Source organism: Sinocyclocheilus anshuiensis, unplaced genomic scaffold (assembly GCF_001515605.1).
Source record: "Sinocyclocheilus anshuiensis isolate Anshui unplaced genomic scaffold, SAMN03320099.WGS_v1.1 scaffold365, whole genome shotgun sequence".
NCBI classification, from domain to species: domain Eukaryota; kingdom Metazoa; phylum Chordata; class Actinopteri; order Cypriniformes; family Cyprinidae; genus Sinocyclocheilus; species Sinocyclocheilus anshuiensis.
This window is the reverse complement of record NW_015539834.1, coordinates 119636-132222: the sequence shown is the minus strand read 5'-3', so window position 1 is coordinate 132222 and position 12587 is coordinate 119636. Positions and strand designations below refer to the sequence as shown.

Here is a 12587-nt window from a genome sequence, read left to right as displayed (position 1 = left end):
TGTCAAAATTTTACATACACTTTGCAGTATCTGCATTAACTTGCAGTATCTTATTTTACCAAAATAAGAGGGATTATACAAAATGCATGCTATTTTTTATTTAGCACTGACCTGAATAAGATATTAGTCCACAAGAGAAAATAATAGTCAAAAGTTTACATACACTTGATTCTTAATACTGTGTTGTTACCTGAATGATCCACAACTGTGTGTTGTTGTTGTTTTTTTTATTTTTATTTTTTTTTGTGACACTTGTTCATGAGCCCCTTGTTTGTCCTGAACAGTTAAATTTTCTGCTGTTCTTCAGAAAAATCCTTCAGGTCCCACAAATTCTTTGGTTTTCCAGCATTTTTGTGTATTTGAACCCTTTCCAACAATAACTGTATGATTTTGAGATCCATCTTTCCACACTGAGGACAACCGAGGGACTCATATGCAACTATTACAGAAGGTTCAAACCCTCACTGATGCTCCAGAAGGAAAAACGATGCATTAAGAGCCGGGGGTGAATATGACAATATGATATAATAGAACCATAATTTTTGGAGTGTTTTATGGTACTTCTATACTTACTTTTGGGTCCTTTGTGAAGGTTGAGAGCTTCAGGCCTATTCATTGTAATTATATGGAAAAGAGCAACCACAACATTATTCATTACACATTACACACTTTTGTGTTCCATGGAAGAAAGTTATGCGAGTTTGGAACAAATTGAGTGAACAAATCCTTTAAGAAACAAACTGCTGAAAATTAGCAATTCAACGATAAGTAAACAAGTTCTCAAGGAAGTGAAGAGTTAGTGGAGAGGGGGGTAAGAGGCCAGAGCCCTTCCCTGTTGACATGATTACAGCTGATGGTGGGCAGGAACAGACTGTCCATAGGAAGCACTGGGACTTTTCAAGTCGCCTGACTTTCTAAAAAAAATAATATACTGTCCCATACAAGTATACAGATATCAAAAGGGAAATAACTGTTCTGACATGGTCACACCAGCTCATTAAGGAAAATATACAGTCTAAGTGTTGACTCATCTGCAGTAGTTACATGATCCAACCCACTTCTGCTGCTATCTGTCTGCTCATGAGCCTCTTAACTGCTAGAAGCCAAACATAAAGGGGAGGGAGGTCATCTAATCACCCACGATTTAAACTCAGGACACTATAATCTCATTATGAGTCTCATCTGACCACATAAATATTTTTGATCATTGCAGATTTTTAAATTATTTTTGTAATCTAACTGCACTGCCTTTACAATAAATAAAGGGCTATTTCAGACATTTATATGTAGCAAATATATTCTACATGCAGTATATACAGGTACTAGAGTCAAATCTGGATAGTGAAGGATTATATATAATATATACTGCTTGGGGATCAGGATTGCACCAGTGATTAAAACAATCAAATCCACTGAACTGTAGATTCATCTGTTCCAAGTTTTGCCTGAAGTACCAGGTTCTAGCAGCCTGTTGGTATCCTGTGGTGTTTCTCATTCTATACCACAACACTGTTTTGCTAAAGTTTCAGATCATCCCTGTATATTTTTATTTTCTCAATGTTTTTTTCAGCAGTGCTTTCCAGGTCCTCCCTATCCCATGAACACCTTCTTGTTTTGTTCAGTAGGTACTTCAGGGCCTTTGTGATCGACAATGGGAAATGGGCTGATATCGGGAAAAAGTATTTGTTTTATGTAGGGATGCCATTATCCGTATGTTAATGTATAAGTCTCTTCCCATTTACCTTACAATCCCATTTACAAAGCCCTCTGAACTTTTTGTTTATTTCCTCAATAAAAACATAAAAACTCCTGTGGCAGTTAATTTAGTTATGTCCCACAGCAAGCTTGTCATTTGTGTCACAACTTGTGATTTACGCTTGATAGTCTTGATGTCATAAGCTGTGCTATGTATTAATAAAAACAAAATTACTTCACTTACTCTTACTCATGAACAAGGAAAAACCCAACCAGTTCAACCGTGAAGTCGGGAGCATCAGCTCTCAGCCAAGTTTCAGTATTTGTATTCTCATTCACTTCTGGTCAGTTGCTTGTCTATTTTATTAACCAGAGACTTCAGATTGCCCAAGGCAGGTAAGGTCTGGATCTTTTCTTTTGATTCAAAGCTAAACACAAGCTTTATTTCCCCAGAATCACCGCGGGAACCTACTGGCAGCTTGTAAACAAAGCATGCAGGCCAGCAGGCTGATGCTTCTTATAGTTCAACAAAACTATTCTTGCAGTCCATTGTGGAAAAGTGTATTACAAATTTCCAAATGCCAATAAAACATGAAAAATTTTGTGAAACTATGTCTGTGGTTAGTAATGCTTTGACATTAAACGTAAAACAATAAAACATTCAAAATATGTAAATATGTTATTAATGTAAAATATATAATTAAAAGTATATAATGTATAATTAATTGGGACCAACAACTGGGAGAATTGGATAAAATAATAAAATGACCAGAACTCATTTCAGTGTTTTATCTGATGTTAAATCTGTGTTTTATTCAGTAATTACCCATAATCAACTTTAACTAGGTGCTAAATTCTCTACTGTAGTGCTGAGCAAATTGAATTCAGCACTGATTTTGTCAGAACATTGGCGTGTGCCTGATTTGCATAATTCCTTTAGTGCACCGGGCGTTAAAACAATAAAGACAAAAATATGTATATACATATATCACCTATGTGATATGCATGTATAAGTGCATATGTGTGTGTATTGTGTATAAGATATGTATTATTAGTGAACTCATGTTTTCACAAACAAAGAGGGCCTTCCTAAGATGTTACATACTTTTAAGAGCCACTATAAAAGTAGACAATGAAAAGTATGATTTGAAATGAAGAAAAATCTGAAGCTGACGGCATACAGCAACTTTATACAGTATGCGACTTTGATGTCATGTTGGCCTGCACACCGAAACCTCAACAGTGGGACAGAGTCAGTGCAGTTCTTGACCCGTTTTAGGGTTACAGCACTTTAAAATGCCACAAATCCCACGTTTTCACTCACACAAGTGGGAGTGAATTTTAAAGCACACTCCTGAGACTTCGCTAAGGGCAAGTGAGTAATATGCAAATGTTCAACCAGAGTATCTAGGACAATGCACAACGCTCTCTGATAGAAAGCTCTATTAATACACGCCGGGACACTGTAGCCTTTTACATAAGTGTTGATAGTGTTGTGTTTGAAACACAAAGCTGAATGCCACTTGACCCATTTACTACAGTCCAACGTCTGGGGTCTCGGCCCTCTACTATGTGTTCAAAAAATCTTAAACTCTTCCAAGATTCTTCATCAAGTTTTCATGGCAAGATGTCTCATAAATTATGAGAGCATCTCCAGCTGACTTTAGAAAAATGCTGCTATTCCCAACTCCTAACCGCAGCACAAAGAAAAAAAGTTCTGGTTGACCGTTGAGTCATTTGCCTTTCGAAATCTTTAATCTGATTTTTCGAAATCTTTGAAAATTGATCTGACGCATGTTTGCACCCGAGAAGTTTTTGAAGAGCCAAACTGTGGAGCTAAGGAATCGCTCCTCATCTAAACTCTTCTGAGAGTTCCCTAATGAGTTACACAAACACAATCTCCCAGAGCACAAAAAAAATAACAGTATCTCTCGCAGAGTATATTGAGATAGAAATATCAATTAATCAGAAACTTCAGAGACAATTTTGGTAGCGATTCACTTGCACGACACATACAGTGTGCCTCAAAGTCTGCATTATTCAGTTCTGTGTCCCGCTTGTGCTCTTTAGAAATGAAAATACCTCGTAATGGAGGGAGGAAGTGCTGTGTGTGTTGGCTTTAACTGTGATGAATGCAGCCAACTGTGAAAACTATTATGTGTTCCTTGTCTTTTAACTGATTATGTTCTAGCACAGTGTACAACTGAATTACCATGTAACCAATCTCTGCTAATAATTACGCCAATGTATCTCGCCTCAGACTTAAGGCATGTTGTATTCAGAATGAGAAACAGAAGAAAACCGAATCATGTCTGTCTCTGGAGACACCGAGTCCTCTGTTCCAGCAGTACAAACTACAATATCCTCAATTGAGGGAGCGCTAAGCGTCCAGCCGGGAGAGATCATGGCATTGACTCTGATTAATTTAGTTAATTATTAGCCTTGGGGTTCCACTTCAGCAGTCACTCACAACACCCGCTCTATCCCCTATCCTGCCCTTTTAAAAGGAAGGAGGCCTTGAACAAGCAATCAGATGGGTAGCAATTATAGAGTTTCTTATACTCAAAGGGTTCCTCGTCTTACAGTGCAGATCTTCAGAGGAGCTCTGGATGACATCCTGCAGGATCATAAGAGAAATCTTAGGGGAAGGGGATGTGTGGGGAAGAAAGGCAGCAATGGAAGAGGTAAGAAAGGAAGCGGTCTTGGTCTAAAATGTGTGCTGATGCTTTATGTGTGTCTTGTTTTGTCATTATAGACCCCATAAAAACAATTTTCTTTATTTTTTTCCCCTAAAATATTCCTTTTGAAACAGGACATTGAGCTGGCTCAAATCGAAAGACTGCTTTTAAAAATTTTAAATTACAGTTTGGCAAAACCACAATTTGCTATTGCTCATCGGTGGCATTACGAACAGATATTCTAGAGAATATCTAATTGGCCAAAAAAAGTATGAATTCTTTTTTCTCTTTCAGTGTTTAGTGAAAGGAGATGTATAAAACAAAACAAAACAAAACAAAAAACATAAAATAATTGTCCAGTCAAGAAAAAATTTTAACACTCTAAAAACCTAAAAGAAATGTAATTGTGAAAGACTATAAAAATGCTACAGTAAAGAAGTTCCCTTACTTTATACGGGGGGAAACTGCATTATATTCACATTACATTTCATGCAAGTTTACAGTAAAATTCTGTTAAATGTACCATTTTTTGAATTAAAAAAGAACAAGTCATCTTATAATTTACAGTGAAAAACTGAATTCCCTGGGTGACACCCTACATTTGAAGGTATTTGGTTTACATAATTCTTGCTATTTTTAATGTATTTTTAACAGAATATTTCTGGCAACCATAGCTGCCAGTTTTTTTCCTCTCTTTTTTCTATTTGACTGTATTTTACAGTGCATTTTTAGTACAGTGTATTCATTTATTTTATTAAAAATAGTTTAACATTTGAGAATTGTGTGTCTAATGCTTCACAAAAAGTATATATATAATAGAAAGTGCCTTCTGGAAAGTGTTATTCTCCCAGTAGAGATTTTAAATCTGTATATCTGCTAAAAGTTGTTTTTGTCAACTTTTAGTAGTACACTATAATACAGATTGCCACTAAGCTAACAGACATAAACTAAAAGCCACAAATGCATAGGGACGTTGACCTTCACATACAATGCTGCTTCTTTCTCTCTCCTGCTTTCTTTAACCTCATCACACCCCTGGCTTTCTTCCTCTTTTAGCCTCTCTCTTAAATCCCAGGAGTGCTGTGCTCTTGGTTAGATGCTGTGGCTGTGTGTGACATTCTCAGTGACTGGGTATGCCTGGCTGACCTGGGTTCACACAGACTCATTTACAGGCTCACTAGCCTGCTTTCAACCTCCCTCTAGCCATTAAGGCAGTTTGCAAACACTGCGCATATATATGTGTGTGTGTGTGACACGCGTTTACTCCGGGCCACTCGCTGCTGACACATGCCCTGATGAAAGCAGGACACATCAGCCCAACCCACCCTCTCTCTTATTTCGTTTAACCCTTACACCTTGCTTCATGCAAACCAGTTTTTTTTACATACAGGCGAACTGAGCACTTCAGAATGAAAGTGTATGTCAATATAGAGAAAAAAAGCATGTTACAGCTTCTGTTGTCATGCCTGGAAATAGGACAGGATTGTGAGGTTAGGGGCTTTCATATCAATGAGAAAATATGATATAATTATATTTATATATCATATATAATATTACATTTACATTTAGTCATTTAGAAGATGCTTTGGTTAAAAAAAACACATACTTTGGTTAAAATTTTTCAAAAGGTAGTGTAAAACTGCACCCTTTTTACCCTGTCAAAAACAGCTCTTTTCACACCAAGCCGTTTCAGTGCATTTCCCTTTAAATGCTAATGAGCTCTGCTCACCCCACCCCTCTCTTCCATGGGGTGACGCGCAGTTCTCTGAGAGACTGTAAACTTTAGCCGCATTCATCGTGAAACTTGCTAACTAGCACATTATTAGGAAAGGCAATTTGCAAAATTCATTAAAAAAAAACAGCTGAATCACGAATGATTCGCGCGAACATAGACGCAACATAAACAATCGAACATAAACAATGGTGGACTGATGACAGCTCAGGGCAGGTCTAAGGTAAGATGGCCGTGCCAATCAACAATCATGGGAGGGGCCTGGGTCTGTGTGACATCACACAGCCAAGAATCTGAGAACGACTTAATCTGAAAAAGGGGATATTATTTATCTGGATTTTTAAAAAGCCACTGGGTGGATTTTTATCATTATAGGGTGGCTGTGTACACACACTGCTAACACACATTTCAGTTCAAACAACATGTAAAAGTGAATTTTGCATCCGATGACCCCTTAAAAAAAAAAAAAGTAATAGAGTTTTTGTATTTTATTATATTCTAAAACATGTTTAAGTTAAATTAAATGTACATATTAGATTCATGCATATACCTAGAAAGTTACACTAACTATAATGTTCAAAAGGAAAGCATTTATCTGAAACAGAAAGCTTTTGTAACGTTACACACTACCATTCAAAAGTACAATTCATTCATTCATTCTTTTGAACTTTTTATTAATCAAAGAAACCTGAAAAGCTGTTTTAAAAATTGATAATAATAATAAACGTTTCTTGCGCAAATCAGCATATTAGAATGATTTCTGAAGGATCATGTGACACTGAAGACTGGAGTAATGATGCTGAAAATTCAGCTTTGCCAACATAGGAATACATTGCATTTTAAAATATATTCAAATAGAAAACAGTTATTTTAAATTGTAAGAATATTTCACAATATTACTGATTTTGCTGTATTTTGGATCAAATAAATGCAGCCTTTGTGAGCAGTAGAGACTACTTTTAAAAACTTTTCAAAAATAAAAATCTTACCCGTCTAAAACTTTTTAAATGTATATATACACACACATTTATTTTTCATTGTACTACTACTACCACTACTAATTAAAAAAAATCTAGTTATCTAAATCTGATTTCTCAGACAGTGGAGGAAGTACTGTAGATGTGTAAAGCACAGAGCTCTGTTTCCCAACTAAAGAGTGAAAACAGAAGCTGACAGTAAGAGCTGATGGTAAGAAGTGCAGGGAATGTCTCCTGACACTTAAGGTAAAAAGGGGGAAGCTCAGACTGCTGAGGGTGGAGGGACGAATGTGAATATAGCAAAACACTCACACACTCCAACACATACTTTAGGCTTAATCGCACTTCTGCAAAACAAAACCTGGTGTTCCCCAGTCCTATTCCAGGAGATCTGCCTTTCTGCTCCAACCCTAATCAAACACACCTGAACCAGCTAATTAAGATCTTCAGAAACACTTGATAATTACATACAGGTGTGTTGGAGCAGAGCTGAAACTGAATTCTGCAGGAAGGTAGTTTTCCAGGAATAGGATTAGGCAACCATGGCCTACAGCTGCTTCCCAAAAAGACAGGAAATAATGTGTACTTGTGTCCTCATGTAAAGAACACAGAACAAAGGTCAATATATAGATAAAATGACATCATTGCCACATCCCTTTCAATCATGATGGAAATGTTACGTATGCCACAAACAAGCACACAAATGTACTACTCACATAGGGTGAATATCTGTTCCCAGACATGTCCTGGCCCGGATTTCTAAAGTGCCTAAAATCTCCTGGTTTTGGCTTTGTTTTCCTATTGTTTTCATACTTGCTGAAGGTAGCGACTGAAAAAACTGTTTGACCAATTGCATGCATTTAAACATAATGAACCAATCATGGCCTGTAAGAAGGTGGGATATACAGAGAACGGTCAAAGCAATGCAAATAGACATGCATATAATGTATGAGGACTGCAGAGAGCATGTCAATAGGAAAACAAAGCCAAAACCTGGACATTTTAGGTAAGTTTAGAAATCCCAGCCAGGACACGTCCCAGAAATAGAGGATGAATGGTAACCCTAATAATGACCCTAAAAAGTATTTGGACACTTAAGTTAGCCAGTTTTTGCCATTGCTTTTATGCAAATGGTTATTTTTAATGGCTGTATGAAGGCAGGTTTGTGTGAGGTAAACTGGAAACATACCAAAATACTCCTCAGAGGGGGGGTTGTCCATGTCATACAGCATCTTCTTTGTCAGACGGTCCAGTTCCTCCTCAGGACGACCCTAAAACACAGCAAACCATGGTTATACATAATGTACACTCTCAGTCACATACTAATCAGCTTGTATGCAAAATGTACAGCAGCACCAATCTCACAAACATTCTATAAAACACGGTGTCGTTTACCATAACAAGATAACGCCAGGCTAATTAAAAGATGAGTTGATGCAACAGATTTTCATGGATGTGCACAAGCCTCTCTTAATTAGATGGATCATCAGCCTAACGAGATCATCAGTCTAACAAATAACGTCAAGACTGTTGCTGAGGTTTCAGAAGGTAAAGTGAAGGCTGTGACAACTGCGTTTTCTCAAAGCACTCAAACACCCAAAATCTTACCGTAATGAACTTCATTAACTTCATCTACAGCTTGTTTTTAAATGACAAGTTGTTCCTGTACTTTTATTGGCAAAAGAGCTGAGCTGAAGTACTGTATGTTGTGTTTGTATGTTTGTATTTCAAGATCTTGCAGTGGGGTATGAAATTGGAATGGAATGGAATTTTATTAGAATTAATGTATCAAACGTGCATCAATATTTTGTAAAAATGTACACTTAGACTGCAGTTCAAAGGTTTGGGGGTCATAATATTTTATATATTTTTGAAAGGTGTCTCTTTTGCTCACCAATGCTGCATTTATTTGATGAAAAATATAGTAAAACAGTAATAGAGTGAAACATTAATACAATAAAAAAAACTGTTTACTAACATTTAACATTAATTGTAATTTTGTTATTTATGTGAAGGCAAAGCTGATTTTTCAGCAGCCATTACTCCAGTCTTCAGTGTCACATGATTCTTAAAGGGGTCATAAGACGTTGCTAAAAAATAACATTATTTTGTGTATTTGGTGTAATGAAATGTGTTTATGCGGTTTAAGGTTAAAAAAACACATGATTTTTTACATACTGTACATTATTGTTTCTCCTCTATGCCCAGCCTTTCTGAAACGCGTAGATTTTTACAAAGTTCATTGTTCTGAAAAGCGAGGTGTACGCTGATTGGCCAGCTATCCAGTGCGTTGTGATTGGCCGAATGCCTCAAGTGTGTGACCAGTGTTGCCAATTCTGTGGTTTTCCCGCGGAATTGGGCTACTTTAACACTGTTGCCGCGGTGCTTTAGTCTTTGCAACTTTAGGGATCTTATCTATTCACGAACAGCTTGTAACACTCCAAAGAGAAAGGAAAACTTGAAATCGCATCATATGACCCCTTTAAGTAATATGTTGATTTGGTGCTCAATTATTAATTTTATTATCTTCATAGTTGAAAATGCTTGTGCTGCTTATTTTTATTTTATTTTATTATTATTTTTATTTTTTTGGAATTATTGGATGAATAGAAAGTTCAAAAGAACAACATTTATTTGAAATTTGAAGAATTTTATTTGAATCTTTTGTAATAATGTAAATGTCTTTACTGCCACTTTTGACCAATTTAATGCATGTTAATGCAATCCAATTTTATTTATTTAAAAGCCATAACACTTATGGGAAAAATACAATCTACATTATTATCATATTGTATAGACAAATAATTTGTATGTATGTATTTATTGTTGTTTTTTGTTGTTGTGGTTGTTATTATTATGATTACTATTATTATTATTATTATTTTCTTTACTGCAATAACACACGACAGGGGCTAAATATGTGCTTAACAAAGACCATAAAACAAATTTTTCTTACTATTAAACATTTTAAACATTTAGCAAGCGACTTAGATGCATGCAAAGCAAAAGTCTCGAGGGCCAAAGAAGACTCTACCTTACAAATCCCATATTAAGAGTCACAATTTACTCTTTATGCCTGAGCATGTCTGAGTGACACGGCGACAGTGGTATAATTTTAAATGGCCGTGTTCAAATCTCATCTGTGGAGGATGTCAAGAAATTTCAGGCGTAAGAGTTTATATACTAGTGGTAAAGAAATTACATATTACAGCTTTAATTTAGTCAGAAATACGTACTACTCAACATATCACGCCTCTGTTTTCCGTTTCGTTTAACCAAACGATCAAAATGACCAAGCCAGGTGATCCAAATACAGACTGATAAACAAACAATCAGAATCCTAACCAAATGTCAGGGCTTTTGCATCCAAAACCATTAAAGATCATACAATGACCATTTGCCGGTGCAAAATAAGGTCAAACAGGAAACCACTCCAAAAAAAAAACACATCAACAACCCTGTTCAATTACAAAAAAACCCCCCCAAAAAAACAGAGTTCTGCAAATCACCAGGGTTAAAAAAACGGAGCCAGAGGTCTGGATGCCTCTGGTGTTGGTGTTAACACAGGATATCCCAATGTGAGAAGGGCTCATATAAAAACACCAATTACAGACACAAATCACAACCTTTGGTTCCCTCCCTCTGACCAACAGACACAAAACACTCGTTCTGCCTCAGTTTAGCAACAACTTCATCAGCCCTGAAGTTGTTCACTCATGCAGTTCCTTTCTTGCCACAAGTTCCTGCACCAATCTGCACACTGTCAGGCCTGCGAGACTTGTTCTGTCAGTAAGATACAAAGCCGGTGACGGCATTTCACACAGAGGGTGGGAGGGAAAATAATGAAAACTTTCATGTGGTGAAAGCCCACACAAAAACTTTTAATTCAGCATATCTCCACTTCCTGTAGACAGCTAATTATTATGGTGGGGGTTAATTACTCGTATATGGACACAGAATATTGTGGATGGATGTAAACAATCAAGGAGTGCTCAGGAAAGTTTCTGCAGATCTATTTGTTAACCTGTGTCTGGGTATCCAGGTGGACCCGTATCCCTTCACAGAATGAGGGGCCTCTATATTTTCAAGAACTCTGATGTGTGGAGTTTCTCATTTGAGTTTCTCAATCGCTCCATGTGGTTTATGACAATTTGACATGTAATTTAACAGTCTGAGTGGGCACAGTGGATTATTGTGGACAAGAAAAACAACTAATTAAAAAGAGTGCTGTGTGTAATTATCTCTCCGTATGTACGACTTGTATAATAAACTGTTATTTATATATGTTAGCATTTGCATTATAGAAAAACAGTAAGGAAGAGGGAAATAAACACATGCATACACTTATACCCCCCAAACACAGACCACATTGGATGTCCTGGCCTTTTGATGTGTGACTCATGTGTGAATGAAGAAAGTGTAATCAACTAAATAATCCCCTGCTGTAGAAAACACAATATTTTCATATTAAACACACTGTGATAATATGTCCATCTTGCTTCTACCAACTATGAGTGAAAACAAAAGCAAGTTGTAAGGGGCAATTCCTTATTGTGTAGTTCTGAATTTGAGGAGGGTGCAGATGACCATTATACTGTGATTAATAATTGTGATTTTTTTTTAAATTTGTTAAGTATTATTTAAAAATTTGGATTTCATAATCAATTGTGTTAAGAACATCCAACATAACTACTGATTTCTGTGCATGTTCAGACACTACCGTTAAAAGGTGCTCACCAGTGCTGCATTTATTTGATCAAAAATACAGTAAAAACAGTAATAATTTGAAACGTTATTACAATTTAAAATAACTGTTTTCTATTTTAATACATATTTTAAAATTTAATTTATGCCTGTGATAGCAAAGCCGAATTTTCAGCAACCAGTCTTCAGTGTCACATGTATGGGATGATATTAGACTCAAAATGATTAATAGATGCACGCACAATTATCCATGTACTGCATACATTTTATACATGTATCTTACTAACCACAAACAAATACCTTTCAATTTGAGTCTGTGGAATTCAGGATTAAATGATTGTGCAGCGATTTGTACAAATACAGACATGCTGAAGGTTAGTAATAGGTGCATTTCTCTTGTACTGCAGAGATGGCTAATCAGCATAGTCAACTTCATCTTTGCAGAATAATAATAATAATAGCCTACAAGGAAGGAATAACTGACACTGAATTGAATTACAGAAAGAAAAAAAAAACCAAGGTACCGTCACAAAGTTCTTGTTTGGCAAAATTAATGCATTTGTGGATCAGGTGATTTTGATCAAAAGTAAGTTTTGGCAAAATTAATATAAGCTATTCTGTATCTTAGAACAAGTTCAATAAAACATCTTTATTATATTTCTACAGTAGAGGAGAATAGTCAAACCAAAAAGAAACAAAGAAAACACAATGTAACATTTATGAAACCGTACTCAATGGAATGCGCACATGTGACTGGGGCTATTGCCATCTAGCGGTTTTTGATTTTCTCTGGCTCAGCTG

General features: G+C 36.2%; 1 protein-coding gene across 1 annotated transcript in view; it reads right to left on the bottom strand.

Moving 5' to 3' along the window:
• LOC107684332 (lipoma-preferred partner homolog) overlaps window positions 1–12587 on the bottom strand; it is a 177129-nt gene that overhangs the window by 50846 nt on the left and 113696 nt on the right. Inside the window, exon 5 of the mRNA XM_016480562.1 lies at window positions 8272–8353. Within this exon, the coding sequence (XP_016336048.1) occupies window positions 8272–8353 (82 nt within the window). The remainder of the gene's footprint in view (window positions 1–8271; window positions 8354–12587) is intronic.